This window comes from Gouania willdenowi, chromosome 22, assembly GCF_900634775.1.
Source record: "Gouania willdenowi chromosome 22, fGouWil2.1, whole genome shotgun sequence".
Taxonomy (NCBI): Eukaryota; Metazoa; Chordata; class Actinopteri; order Blenniiformes; family Gobiesocidae; genus Gouania; species Gouania willdenowi.
In genome coordinates, this window is record NC_041065.1 from 33,045,049 (window position 1) to 33,060,225 (window position 15,177).

The 15,177-nt window shown below is 36.3% G+C and overlaps 1 protein-coding gene across 1 annotated transcript; it reads right to left on the reverse strand.

Annotated features, from left to right (window-relative positions):
* Nucleotides 1–415: 415 nt before the first annotated feature.
* gyg1a (glycogenin 1a) lies at nucleotides 416–11,576 on the reverse strand. Its single transcript, XM_028437808.1, has 7 exons — nucleotides 11,408–11,576; nucleotides 6,388–6,523; nucleotides 6,138–6,312; nucleotides 5,902–6,064; nucleotides 3,817–3,943; nucleotides 2,572–2,797; nucleotides 416–1,348 (listed from the first exon to the last, which is right to left on the reverse strand). The coding sequence occupies exons 1-7, from the start codon at nucleotides 11,562–11,564 to the stop codon at nucleotides 1,175–1,177; spliced, it is 1,158 nt and encodes a 385-aa protein (XP_028293609.1). The 5' UTR covers nucleotides 11,565–11,576; the 3' UTR covers nucleotides 416–1,174.
* Nucleotides 11,577–15,177: the final 3,601 nt, after the last annotated feature.

Sequence of the window (15,177 nt, forward strand, 5' to 3'; positions counted from 1 at the left end):
GAAAAATCCAACACTCCTTATCATGGCCGCCTCCTAAACACTCCAAAGGGTTAAGGAATAGTGGATAGGAGAGAATATTCAGACGCAGCTTTTTACCCTTCCTTAAACAGTGCGCTGACACGCTCTGGTGGCTGAAGTGAGTGAGTAACTTCATTTCCAATGTGTAATTTTTGGCGCCAAGGAGCTTATAAGATTTATGGTTTAAATTTAAACTTAAATAAATAACTGTCAGACTTAAAACAAATTTAATGCGATGAAAATACACGACAGCACAACAAAAAAAGTATTTTTACAGAGTTCTTTATTAGCACTTTTAATCCTAAAGTTTACAGCTGGGAAACAAACAGTAGCAACTTTGGAGTGTTTAAATCAATGACTGAGTAAAAAAAAAAAAAAAAAAAAAAAAGTTAGTGGCTTTTTTTTCTCCAGGGTGCACAGCAGGAGTGAATAATGACAGGACTTTTACAGCAGTTACAGTTGGTTAGACTAAAACAGGAAGTGATGAAATACATGCAGGCAGGCACATGCAAGATCGCACTAGCGTTCACACTCAGTCTGTGCAAACAACAACAAAGACGACGTCACAGCTGCTGAGCGTCAGACACACACGTTTCACTCTGATGAACGCCGTCTTAGGAAACAAAGGATTGTCAATATTGGTATTGGCCTCCAAAAAGGACATGAGGAATGAAGTGCAGTCACTAAAGTGCTTCACACAAACACTGTGGTCCAAAAACATGTTGGATTTTCCCACAAGTTTGGGAAGAATTGGATTATTCCAGGAAACGCTGGAAGCACCGTTTGACATTTGACATGTGGGATGTTTTTCACACTTGTGAAAGCGATAAAACAGAAAAGCAGCTGAAGTTTAAAGCACATCTAAAGGTTTATTTCACTAACATTAAGGTCAGAATGTGAGGAAAGCAGTGGAATCCTTGACTGGGCTTCATAATGCTGAGTTTCTGACATAGAATTAGCTTAGCTTTGTTAGCTGCGAGCACAAAACGAGTGAAAACCATCACCAACATGTCAAACATCAGCTAGGATACAAACAAAGGTGTGTGTGTGTGTGTGTGAACTATGCATCTCTGCACACTGGGAGGTATCCAGTCACTTGGCCCAGTTTAGCCCCTCCCACCTACAGAAACCTCTGCCCGGCCTCTCCGGTCCGTCGCTACTTCAGGAACGAGTCCAGTTTTCTCTCAATGTTGGCGAAGGAGTCCTCTCCTAGGTAGTCGATCTGTCCCTCCTCCCAGCGCTGCTTCCTCTCTGCGGGGGTGAGTCTGCGAGGAGGAGGAGGAGGAGCATGAGAGCAGGCCTGCTGCTCACCCTCATTGGTAGAGGAATCCTGTGGAGCACAGAAACAAGACTTTATAAGGACAGATTTCACCCTCCTTTCATAAACACTTCCATGATTTAACTGTGATGTCATTCAGGTTCTGAACAATGAATAAAAACACATCAGTTTGTTACTTTTTCTGAAGCTAAGAGCTACTTTAAGGGATCCTCCCCCGTTTTTACAAATGTGGCCTATAATCTTCTAAATGTCTATATTAGTAGATTTATGTCTAAAAACACATTATGAACCATATTCATTTAAATAACTTTAAAAAAAGTGACTATTTTACAGTTTTAGAGCCTGTGTTCCTCCATCTTGAAATCACGTGATTGATGATGTCACAGTCCCACTGACTGTAAACATCCCATTGTTTATTGGAGAGAAACATTCAGCCTGATTTTTTAGATCATTTAATGAATGTTTTAGTCACAATGACAACTTGTGCTGCTTTTGGTTGCTCTAAACATGAAAAGATGTCAATGTAAACCTCTTACGGAATAAAACAGTTGGAACGCAAGTAGACAATGAAGCAGAGAAGAAAAGCTCTTTTAAGGGACCTTTACTTTCCCTTAAACAGTGCGCTGACACGCTCTGGTGGCTGAAGAAAAACAAAAACATTGATAATTTTCTTAAACAAGGAAACAAATTTCATAGTCGACTAAAATCTGAAAGCATATTCATGAATGTCTAATATCTGTAACAGATTTTGTCTAAACTATAACTTCAATAGTCGTGATGACCACATTGGTTAAATCTAAAGGTGAGTGCAGCTGATCATTCCACAGCATGAAAACTTCCTGATGCCTCTTCCTTCTGTTGCGACATGGTTGACGGTTGAAAACCAGCAAAACTGGATTCAAACACATTTAATGTTGAAGTGGAACTATGACCAAATATTACATTTTTAAACAATGGGGGGGGAAAAAAAAAAAAAAAAAACTTCAGTCCACGGAGAGATGAAGTACAGCATGTGTCAAACTCAGTAAATTGTACAACCAAAACATGACTTTGCAAAAGTTGTAGAGCTCTAGTTAATTTGCAAATTCACTCAAACTCTACCAAAATATGATTTTGCATTTAGTACGACGCATACATTGATGAGTGCTATAAGATGACTATCGTTATAACTAGCGTTATATAAATAAAGTTGAATTCACCAACTGTTTAACATTCAGGATATTATATTTTTTACATAATTCCTTCATAAAAAGGTGGATTTTTGCTCCTCCCACCTGGACAAAGCCGGTGTTGAAGGGGGCGTCGCCGTACGCCCTCTGTAGTAACGGAACCACAGACTTGGTGTAAAGCTGCCACCACTGGAGCAGGAAGTCGGGCTGTAGCTGGGACTGGTCTGAGGACTGAGAGTGACCTTTGACCTCTCCTTTCTGGGCGTCGTACGAGTGACTCCACGGCTTCACTTTACCCAGGAAGTGGACCACCTTTGCACCGTGGCCGTACCTGATAAACAGATTTTAATCATTTCTCATCATGAGAAAGTGATGCAACAACTTTGACAAACTTTTCTTATTTGGCAACGTTCCATTGCCTATTCTAGTGTGGCAGCAACAACATCATGTTGAAATTTAGATTAGCAAACACAAGCAGTAGCACCTCCTTCAAACACGTTAGAGTAGACACTTCTCAGAAATTCTTACAATATCAACATGTGTAATGAGAAACTTAGAGAAATAAACCAAACGATCAGAACCCACCCACATATTATCACTACACTCACTCCTAAACAATTTAATTAATCACATATATCTGTTTTTTGTATTATTGTTTCCCATCTTTTCTTTTATTAATCATCACCTGGTTGCCTTTATAAATAACATCGCTTTGCTAACATTTACACACCAACTTTAAAAACACACTCAGCTAAACTGAAAGGGAACCACACTTTTACAAAATCTGGCAACCCGTTTTAAATTACAGACTTACTGAGGAGAGGCAGATCAATTATTTAACAATAATGAAGTGAAATGACTGAAATTAATATTCATGATTCCCATTTTCTGTTATTTTGGCACCATTTGGTGAATCTTAACTACATTTTGTGACATTTCATGGCTGAGCCTTGATGTTGCTGCGATTTGCATTTTTCATGTTTTGTGTGTCACCTTCTATGTGTGTTATATTTATCAGGTTGTGTAGTAATTGTATTTTTAAAAGCATGTCATGTATCATTTGTCCTATGAATGTTTTCCCGTTGTCATTTGTGTGAAACTTAAAAACAGCACTAACGTTCCCAGTGACCGGACTAAAGTGGAACAGGAACCAACAACATATTTCTTAAGGATTTCAGCTTGTTGTGAAAGAACTGATCAACCTTTGAGCAGACATTTGACAACTAAACAAACCCAAGAGTTTCTTTAGAGGAGGGGAGATAAAAGGTCAAGGCCTCAACTAAGAGTGAGACTAAAGTTTAACTGTGTGTGTGTGTGTGTGTGTGTGTGTGTGTGTGTGTGTGTACTGACTGTTTAAACGCTGGTAGGTAGGAGTAGATGGAGATGCTGCTGAGGTTGTAGACGAAGGGCAGATGTTTGGAGATATCTGCTGTGGACCAGGTGTTAAAGAAACTGTTGAGGACACCCTGATCTCCTCCTGCACAAAAAAAAAAAAAAAAAAAAAAAAAAAAAAAAAAAAAACAGCTTAAAGGTGCAGTCCGCAACTCTGAGATCCCTCCCTCCCCGCTGCTCTCTTGCCCTGCCTCAGAGGAGCAAACACGCTAACATTAGTCCGACAGCAACATCACATCTGTTAAAAGCATATTACTGCAGTGCTTCTCTCTATATGCCACACCTCAGCAGCAAAAACACGTGTCACTCACAGCAGCCCACACGAAGGCTGCTGTGCACACATGACCACCACATGCCCCACAGAGTTCTAGTGTAACAATTACAAATCAAACATAATGTAAATCAAGCAGCAGTAACTGGTGACTTTCACCAATCCCATACACTGTAAAAAAAAAAGACTGCGTTCGAGCTCTGGGAAAGAGGCGGGGACTGTGAGCAACAGCTGTCAGTCTAAAGCATTTGCTTTATTCATAAATGAAAATTTCTCAAATTTAAATATGTAAATTGTTCAAATCACTCCTGGAGTGGTCAGAAATGTCTCGTTTAACTTTCTACGTTTAGAAATATTTTGTATCAATGTTTTTATTAACTAATATTTTTTTCTTGTTCACAACATAAACAAGACGACGTTCATCAACATCCCCCACTAGATTGGTTGTCCGCTAGCTTCATGCTAATGTCTAAGGGGAAACCCATGTATATGCTCATGCTAACATTTACCGTGGTCGGCAAGAGATTTATATAACACACAAACAGTCGTAGGAGTGTTAAACAGTACACTTTACATAAGAACTTAGTAGAGACCAGAAGGCCATGGGCTTTCAAGATGGCGACTTCCGACTACTACGGCAACAATTTTAGGTTAAAACACACAAACTCACCCACTGTAAAGAAAAGCGGAACAAGGGAATAACTCCTGAAAAAATAATTGCAAACTCCTCATTTTCGAACTCCATCAAGGTATTGATACCCTGAAGCCACACAATGATTTGGTTATCGTATGTTAAACAGTTTCTGAGAAAAGCTGTTAATTTAACTTGGACCTCAAACCTATATCCCACTTTGTGCCGGGGATAATAAACCACCAACAGTAGATAACAGTGTTAGCATTATGTTTAATTTTTTAGCTTAGGTTGTAAGGATTCTAGGGATGTAAAGTTTAAGATAATCCAATAAATGACATGAGAATGAGCAAAAAATATTAATTCATGGTGTGGCAAATCATTATTACCATCCTCAAAGAGTTTAACAGTCTGGAATAATTAAAAATGAAAGATAAATAGGAACAAATCCAGCCTCGATCAGTCCTATTGATTAGAGTGAACCCATTTCTCTGTAAAGCTGTAACCGTCCATTAATATATCGATTAACAACGAGCTAATAAAACTCCATCAAACAGTGAAACACAGCATGGATCTTTTGTTCCACTGTTTTTACTAAATTGGCCTAAAACCTTTCAAATGTACCTCAAAGATCTGTTTAATAAAACAGTATTATGCACCATATTGATTTTATTACCTTTACATCAGCTTTTTCACTCAAAATTACAACTTGTGCTGCGTTTGGTTGCTCTTAAAACCAGAAAAGTTCATGTTGATATAAACCTCTTGTTTAACAAAAGAGGATAAAAACTGTTCATAATTTGTGACCACATGGGGCGACGGTTCCAACTCTGAGGATAGGTAGTAGACAATGAAGCAGAGAAGAAGAGCTCTCCTAAGGGACCTTTACTCTCGCGATGACACGCTCTGGTGGCTAAAGTTAGAGTAAATCAAGGACTGTTGAAGATACGCCAACCCTGAGGATGTGAGTCCTTCAACTGTCTGACTAACTTGCTGACTTTCCCCACCAGAGCGTGTCAGCACACTGTTTAAGTGAAACTTTTTATAGTTTGTGAAAAATAACCAAATGTGTTAAGTATTTAATATTATCTATTGATCTAATCTTTGATATATCGTCAACCTGGTGATTTCCGTCCCATACCGTCAAAGCTGCCGTTTTCCCCACAGAACGTGAGCAGGTTCTCGTGAGTTTCGTTGGACGGTTTAAAGACAAACACCCCCGAGTTGAAACAGTCGGGCCAACCGGGGTCAGGAGCAGCCGACAGCTCATCTCTCTCAAAGAGCTCGTCGATGTTGGACAACACCTGGAACAAAGAGAAAAAAAGTGAAGCAAATGTCTCAGACAAACAGGAAGTGTCTTTTAAAACGGGATCGTACCAGTGTGTCTGCGTCCATGAACACACACTTTGTGTACTGTGTGAGTCTCCAACAGTGCAGTTTGGTGAACGTGACGCCGAGGTCGGGTCGTTTCATCAAAGCCAGATGAGCCACGTCTCCAGAGTCCATCAGATCCACCACACACACCTCATCAAACACTGACCGCAGCGCCTCCCTGGAGCACCAGGTCACAGAAACCATTAGTGTGTGTGTGTTTAACCATGTGAGCGGCTCCAAGCTCGGCCCTCACCTGCAGGGGTCTGCAACGTGAGGTCCAATGAGTACCACCAGTTTCCTGGTGGTGTTGTGGTCTCGTAACGACTGACCCAGGACCAGCGCTCCTTTAGCGTAGTTGTCATTGGTGGCCAACGTCACAAAAGCTTGGTCTGTGTGGAGAAATGAGACAGGATGTTTAAAACCCTTCAGAATAAATGTCACCACAACACACTCAGTCATATGTCGGTCCACACTAGGGCTGGGCAATATGACCTATTTTTAAATAGGTCGATATTTTGCTCTTGCCTTGAGATGAAAACAATTGAACCAGTGGCAACACTCATGTTTTCTCTGATGTGATGGGGTTTCCGCTAACTATTATATCATAGCGTACCTGTTAGTTTCTTTTTTTTTTTTTTAGAGTCAAATCCTGAACCCTCTGGGGCTGAACACGTTTTTCACTGTGTTTTACCTTTATATTTCATATAAGGAAATCCATAAACCTGCATGTTTGGTATAATTTTTTTTTCAGGAGAAACTCCCAAATGTGACTAAAGTATTTCTTTAATATGACACTGTATTAACACAGTGGATCTAAAACCACTATAAAAACTCAAATTCGAGTGGAAAAAAGTTTGACTTTAATAGTAAAAAAAAACCTGACATTTTTATTGCTTGTATAGCAAATCTAAACTACATATTTCAAAAACGTATATACAGATGAATAAAAACAGTTATATATATATATATATATATATAGCTATTTACAGTGAAATGCAAGCAATGTCTCAGGCGATTTTGTGCAACTATTTACAAAAAAGTAAGACTTGTCATTATTATCAAATAAATAAATACAGGGAAAGGCAGATTATTTGTGCCTCATTGTGTTGATATAAAATAAACACATATATTAGACACTCCACACTAACTAAACAGTCAAAACAGAGTAACAATCACTATAATCTCAACTTGTCCTCTTTTTCTCCATCTTTGTTTACCTGTAGCTGGAAAACCAAATTCCCGCTAAATGTGGACATTATGATTGGACAATGGCATTCTTCTTCTCAACCAATAGGAAAAAGCTATAATGTTACATTTCAGCGTGGTTCTTTCTTGCTGCACAACACTTTCGTTTTAGAAGCGCTCTGCAGCGTCTTCCTGCACGGAGCGGCACTGACAGCTCAAGAAAATGTCAAAAAACACGCACATTTTTCCTCAAAACTCCATGTCTAAATTCTTATAACCTCACGATAACGATTATCTCACGATACTGCAATTATCGATATATTGGTCAGAAATCAATCTACAATAATCTATGACATGAAAAAAAGATTAGGTGAAAAAATACAATTTTTTATTTTATATCTCTGAAAGACAAATATTATAAAGTGACACTATTTTAGTGCAACATTTCTGTAAATAAGTGTCAAACCAATGTAAACTAATAAGTATCTCTAATAGTGCTTTATGTAAACAATAAATAGGGTCTTTCTTACCAGTGACATCATTATAGTGCAATATTCCAGTAAACAATATATTGGTTCCTTCAACAAACAGTGACAAAATTTATGTGAAGGTTTTTGGGGGAGAAAAAAAATAAATAAAAATTCGATACTTAGCGGGAGCATATCGATAATCCGCACGATCGGAAAAATATCGCGATATCAAGATAGTCACCAAAAAAAAAATATATATATATATATATATATGGAAAACCAAATGAGACAGGATAGATATATATATAGTGTGTCACACTCCTATAGTGCACACAGTGACATTCTGAATATATATATATTTTTTACTAACTAACTCAGCCTTGACTCCAAACATATACACATTAAAAACTACAAAATTGATCCAAAAACATCCCAAACACAAAAAAAACCCAATATAAAATACACACGAAATTGACTCCAAAAACAATACAAAAGGACTCAAAAAGAAAAAAAGACCACAGCTAAATTACAAAATTGATAAATAAAATGACAAAAAAACAGCAAAAACTAAGAAACCGTAAATCACAAGACTAACAAGAAAATCCAGAATGACTCCACCACCCCATACAAAAAACACCAAAAGAAAGGTCAACTGAAATAAATACAAAATTACACAATAAAAAAATAACTACAAAAACACAAAATACACAGAATATAAAAAGCCAAAATACTTCAGAAACAAAATGTCACAAAACAGAAAAATGCAAAATAACCCCTACACCCCCAAAAAAATAAAAATAATCACAGCTAAATATACAATCTACAAACTGACTCCAAAACCTTCCATAAAGATCATAATTCATTTTATTAATATAATAATCCTTCTGGTTTTCACCTCGTGACTCCTTCAGACTGAAGTGGGAAACACTGCAGTCATTTTAAAACTCATTAAAAAAATAAATAAAACAACTTTAAGCCTACGTTCTGTGCTGCACGTACACAATTAACTACTGTCAAGTTCACTGAAGAACCTACACAGGAAGGGGGTCATTTCCTGTAAAAAAATAAAAGCCCCCAATTTTTTTTTATTTTAATAGTGGGATCGTCGAGCTGAAAAACTGGTTTCATCTGTTCACGCCTGTGAAAATTAGATTAGTTAATAGAACTAATTTAATTTTTTTCAAATCGTAATACAAACCAGGCGAGTCCTTTAAATTTTATTATTGTAATTACACGACAAAGAACTGAAAGTGTTACTCAAAAAAAGTCAAACAGTCGATTGATGTTAAATGGAAGACAAAAACATTCAAAAACAGAAACGATAAAAATCAGAAGTCGCATCGAAACAGGAATTTGGGAAAATGTTAATAGTTATACTTTATTTAATTTGTAACTAAAATCAGTAGAAATCCAAAGGGACTAAAACTAAAGTCACAGACGAGTTCTGGTAATAGAAGTCCTACATTGACCTCTGGAACATTAAAGCTCCACTCACTCCTCACCTTCTTATCAGTAGACCTTAGATACGGTATGTTTGGGGGGGGAGGGGGGGCAACAGAATCCTTGATTTTATTTAAGTGAAGGTCCAAAGTTTAACCATTGGAACCATAGAGCAGAGTTCAAGTCCAAACAATGGGACTTTTTACTTTAACAATAATAAATGTCACTTAAACTACTAGTAAAACTTATGCTAAAAGGGGGCGGGACAAGCAAAAATGAGGATTTCCATTAGCTTTGGAGATTTGATAACAGCTTTACTAGTACCACTATGAGACCTTTTGAGAAATGTACGAGCACATGAGTAAGCTAACGTCATTTACTTGTTAACAGTTTTCTGTTACTACTTTGTGGTATTATCAAAAAACATTTACAGTTTTTTTCGTAGTACTAGTAAAGCAAAAAGATCCACTAGTAGTACTAACAGTAACAGACTTAATGTAAATTAAGTAGAAGCTCCCTGATTGGTTGGAATATTTTTAAAAGCCAGTGAAAAGTCTGGATTTGCTTAGCCCAATCTCATTATTAGCATATGATGCTAACTAGTAGAAATAGTGGCAGTTTTTAAAACTACAAATAAACTTATCAGTATACTATATTACGTATACTAGTATTAGTTAGCAAAAAGGGTGTACTACCAATAAAAGAAAAGTAAGTAACTAGTAAACCAAATACCGGTAGTATACTACTTGTAAAATAAAAATGATAGTTGTTAACTAAAACGGTACACTATAAAAAACAAAAAAAAAAAAAAACTACTATAGAAAACTACCAGTAAGCCAAACAAGATACTGGTTTTAGTTAACTAAAATGGTATACTAATAGTAAAAATATATAGAGGGTTTTCGCACCTCGCCATCATGTCGTCGTCAAACCAGAAGTCGCCATATTGGAGGTACTCAGCAGGTAAACAAAGCAGATCCCAAATGAAAGGAACGGTGAATTATTGCCGTGTTTCTGGCTGTACCGTTCGGTCAGAACGTGAAAAACAACGTCAAAAGTTACAACTTCAACAGTTATCAGAGGAAAGGAGGCGCTAACATCTGGATAACATCTGAATTTGTTCTTGTCATGTAAGTGAATTGTTGATAGCAGAAGCTCTGAACTTATTATCTAGTGTGATGATAATATAATTTATATCAAGCTACTGCATGTGGCATTATTGACTTAATATAATCACATTTAATATCCTGCTACAGTAGCAACACAGCTGTTAAAATGTAGATCTGTATTTCTCATTGTATTCCAGGTTAAAGGTCTGAACTTTATCTAAAGCATGACCCAGATTGGGTTAGTGTTAAAATCAGGTAGTTGACCATATCAGGATACGCTAGAGACAGAAGATTCTCCAGGTCATCATTGATCCGATTCGTACGGATCTGCACCACCATTAAACCCTCACTTTTCCAAATATGGTGACCAAGTCCTTCCCTGTATGTCTTTACATCTAGAGGAGCTTTTCTGTGGTTTTAGACATTTACCCATCGCAGTGTTTACCTCCGTGTGCCTCCAATATGGCCGAGCATTGTGACGTTGGTGAAAACCCTTTATACTAGTTTATTAAAATAGTATACCAGTAAACAAAAACAGTATATTAGTGCTAGTTAACTGAAATAGTAAACCAAAAATATACTAGTACACTAAAATAGAATACTACAAGTGGAGAAAGAAGCATCTTAGGGTCATGTGCAGTGCATTATATTATGCAGTGCAGATGAAAATCTGACATTTACATTTTTTTTTTCTCATGTTCACTGTCCCTACAAAAAAATAAATCGTATACTAATACAACTACCCTTAAACCAAAAGCAGTAAGCTAGTAGTAGTAATTACTAGTCCTAGTTTTAGTACATCATGTACTATAAATGTGAGACTATCAGTGCTGAACATTTAAAGTTAATCTGCGGGTTTCGGTGGTACCGGATGTGCAGCCCGTCATCATCTCTAACGTTACATCATTTTTCCATCATGCAGAAGAAGAAAAGAAAAGAAAAAAGAAGAAGAAGAACCCTGGGACCCACGCGCTGCCCTCCATCACTCCGAGTTTATCACCTGCGGCAGGTGCCCCGAGCACAGCCCGTGTCCCGGTGTCTGTGTCCCGGGGCAGAGGATATGACTTACCGGCCATGGTGCTCAGCGGAGGCTCCGGTCGGATGGAGGCTGTGTGTCCGGGGAAGGCTGCAGGAGGAGCGGGTTGAGAGGCTGGTGCAGGTTCGCACTGCGAGGGGCAGAGACGGAGCAGCTGAGAACAGCTCAGGGCAGGAATTAAAGGCCACATGTTCCGGGTCAGCTGACCACGCGCAGTGGACACGCCCCCTGCGTGCCACTACGTCACCATCACTGATGATTGAAAACACATGGGGATTATTTTAAATCATCATTATTTCACTTTGATTATTGACTTTTCCTTTTCATTACTGTTATATTAATGATAATATTAGTGATGAGCTGATATTTTAAACTTTATTCATCTGATGGAATTCACAATTCAGAAAAATTCACAAGTTAGAATAATGTCAAATGACACAATTAGCTTTTAAAAATACATTTACACTAGCACTGTTACAATGTGATGCTAATATAATGTAACCCAGACATGGACAACTTCCATCTATAATAATATTTAAAGTAATATTCTGTATTTATCTCTGATTCTATGTGTTTTTGCCATTGTTTTGTGTTTTTATTGTCATTTTGTGTGTGTCTGAAGTCATGTTGTGTATTTATCTCTGATTTTATGTGTTTTTGTTGTGGTTTTGTGTGTTTTTGTTGTGTTTTTGTGTATTTATCTATATCTATTTAGTCATTTGGGGGCCTGATGTGACCTGAGCAGAGTCATTTATATTGTGGCGAAGCTAGGAGTCACTTTTTAAACAAAATTATATTAAAATATTACAAAAAAGAACATGCAGTAAACATGCTGTAGAGCGATAGATGTATATAAACTAATAAGTTTAAACAAATGTACGAGTCAATTGAACACAACATATAAATAACATTAACAATCAATTTAATGAATGAATGAACACAAAATTACAATAAATTGGTAATTTTTTTTACATTGGATGAATTTAAAATTATTTTAAAAATTAAAAAAAATGTAATTTGAATTTTACAAAAATCTTTTAATTTTAAACCAAAATTAAAAACAATGGTGCTGCCTCCTAGTGGCCATACTTTCACATTACAGCTAAGAGGAAAACAAACACAATGATACATAATTTACATAATGTCAGTTATCAGAAGTTATTCTGTATGATAATCCTGGTTAACTAAAAGGGTACACTACTAATACATAAAAACTACCAGTAAACCAAACAGACTAATACTAGTTAACTAAAATGGTATATAAATATACAAGTAAAGTTGACTAAAACAGAACTATCAGTAAACAAAACAGTATATTAGTGCTAGTTAAGTGAAATAGTAGACTACTAGTAAACCAAAAACATTTATTTTGTCATCACTGTATGATAAAGAAAAGAAAACAAAATAAATAATTACAAATGTACATAAAATGAAAGGTGATTAATCTGTTCTTCATCCTGGAGGTTTCACTTCTTGTGCAATGAATAATGCAAAGCCTTTGCAGGAAGTGTTTAGTGTTTACAGTTACATGTTATATCATGGCTGAGGGTCTAAACCTGCTCCATCATCATCAGCTGATGAAGGTGAAACATTGAGGAGAGAAACCTGAGAACATCTGATCAGGTTTCTGATGGAGGCTGCGTCTCATGTGGAGTCTCATTGCAAAGTTCTTTACAACATAAACCTTTAGCTTACAGCTTGATATTATCAATTTTTTTTAATTTAATTTAATTTTTTTTAATGTGTGCATTATAGGAGACGTGGAAAAGAAGAAAAGGATTTAAAAAAATGTGCAAATGTGGAGCTGGAAATGAGAAAAAGAACTATTAATCAGCAGTTTTTTCTTCTCTGGACTCTGAAGCTTTGCAGCATACCTGGATTTGAATGTAAGCTTCTTAATACTTTCTTTGCAGTTTCACTCCATCAAAGGAGATTGTTGAGGAATAGTTTAGAAATGATTGGAGATAAAAGTTTCCCAGGACAAAAAGCATGATGGGTAAGTCATAGTAAGTCATTAATACTGAGTGGGCATCAGATAAAGAAGATAAATGGGTTCAGTTTTAACTCTAAAGTCATCAGGAGAGGCTTTTTCCATTGAAGCGATGCAGTTAGCTCTCAGATAGCAGCTTCTCTCAGGTTACACACACACAACAATACTTTATTTGTATTGGTTTAAAATGTAACCGTGAAAATGATCTCTTTCAACTAAAGCCAACAGACTTTTACTGTCCACAGGTTGTTAAGCTGTAGCAAAGCTCAGGGATATAAAATAATATATTATAATATAATATATATGTGCTGTTGTAAATCCTGTCAGTGTGAAAACTCTCCATCACACTAAGGTCAGAGGTGTTATGAAACCATTAAAATATGTTGTAAACATCAGAGCCTGAGAAGAGCACCTTTTATTACAGCTTTTATCGTCAACATTCATGTTAGCATTTATAATAAAGACCAATCTGAGCATTAACACAGGAAATTACAAAGAGTTTGCAAGTTTTTGTTGCCATTTTGTATATATTTTTTTCGACTAAAGAGTCATTTTTGTTGTTATAATATATTTTGGAGTAATTTTGTGTATTTTTGTCATCGTCTTGTGTGTTTTGCATGTAATTCTGTGCATTTTTCTGTGATATTGTGATTTTTTGAGTCATTTTTGTGTATTTTATTGTCATAATATGTGTTTTTGGATTTATTTTGTCTATATTGTTGTGCATTTTGTTATAATGTGTGTTTTTTTAATTATTTTGTGTATTTTTGTGGTCATCTTTTGTGTTTTGCATGTAATTCTGTGCATTTTTTGGCCATATTGAGATTTTTAGAGTAATTTCTGTCCATGTTGTTGTCATAATGTGTGTTTTTGGAGTAGTTTTGTGCATTTTTTGGTCATATTATCTATTTTGTAGTAATTTTTGTGCATTTTGTTGATATAATGTGTGTTTTTGGACTCATTTTGTGTATTTTTGTAGTCATATTGTGTGTTTTGCAAGTAGTTCTATTAATTTTTTGGTCATATTGTCTATTTTGGAATCGTTTTTGTGCATTTTGTTGTCATAATGTGTGTTTTTGGAGTCATTTTGTGTATTTTTGTAGTCATCTTCTGTGTTTTGCGAGTAGTTCTGTTCATTTTGTGGTAGTTATAGTAATTTCTGTCCATTTTGTTGTCATAATGTGTGTTTTTGGAGTAGTTTTCTGCATATTGTTGTCATTTTGTGTATTTTTGTAGTCATCTTTTGTGTTTTGCTTGTTATTTTGTGCATTTTTTGTTATATTGTGATTTTTGGAGTAGTTTCTGTTCATTTTGTTGTGATAATGTGTGTTTTTGGAGTAATTTTGTAGTCATCTTGTGTGTTTAGTAGCTAGTAGTTCTCTTCATTTTTTGGTCATATTGTCTATTTTGGACTTATTTTTGTGCATTTCTGTTGATATTTTTCATACTTTCGCTGCTGCTTTGTGTATTTTGCTGTCATTTGTGTGTTTTTGGAGTCATTATTTTGCATTCACCAACAGTAGACTGAGAGCTGCATGTGGCCCCTGGCCGTCTCACTCTTGTTTTGATGACCATCTCTCTCTCTTCATGCAGCCACAGCTCCAGATTCAATACGAGCTGCTACACATCTAGTCAGAATTCATCTTTCTGGAAAAGTCGTGTCACAAACAAACTCCTCTTATCTTTAATAAAATACCAGAGCCATATTTTTAGTGTAATGTGACCAGATGAAACTCCTACTGTTGGTAATAAGATGATGACACAGCTGAGGTGTTAAATGTTAACTGTCAGACTCCTCCCGTCACAGGGTCCA

Coding starts and splice junctions, on each gene's coding strand:
- gyg1a (XM_028437808.1), bottom strand. CDS start 11,564: ATGTGGCCTTTAATTCCTGCCCTGAGCTGTTCTCAGCTGCTCCGTCTC. Junction 6,524..11,407: donor TCCGCTGAGCACCATGGCCG/GTAAGTCATATC, acceptor TTCTCCACACAG/ACCAAGCTTTTGTGACGTTG. Junction 2,798..3,816: donor TACCTACCAGCGTTTAAACA/GTCAGTACACAC, acceptor TCTGTTTATCAG/GTACGGCCACGGTGCAAAGG.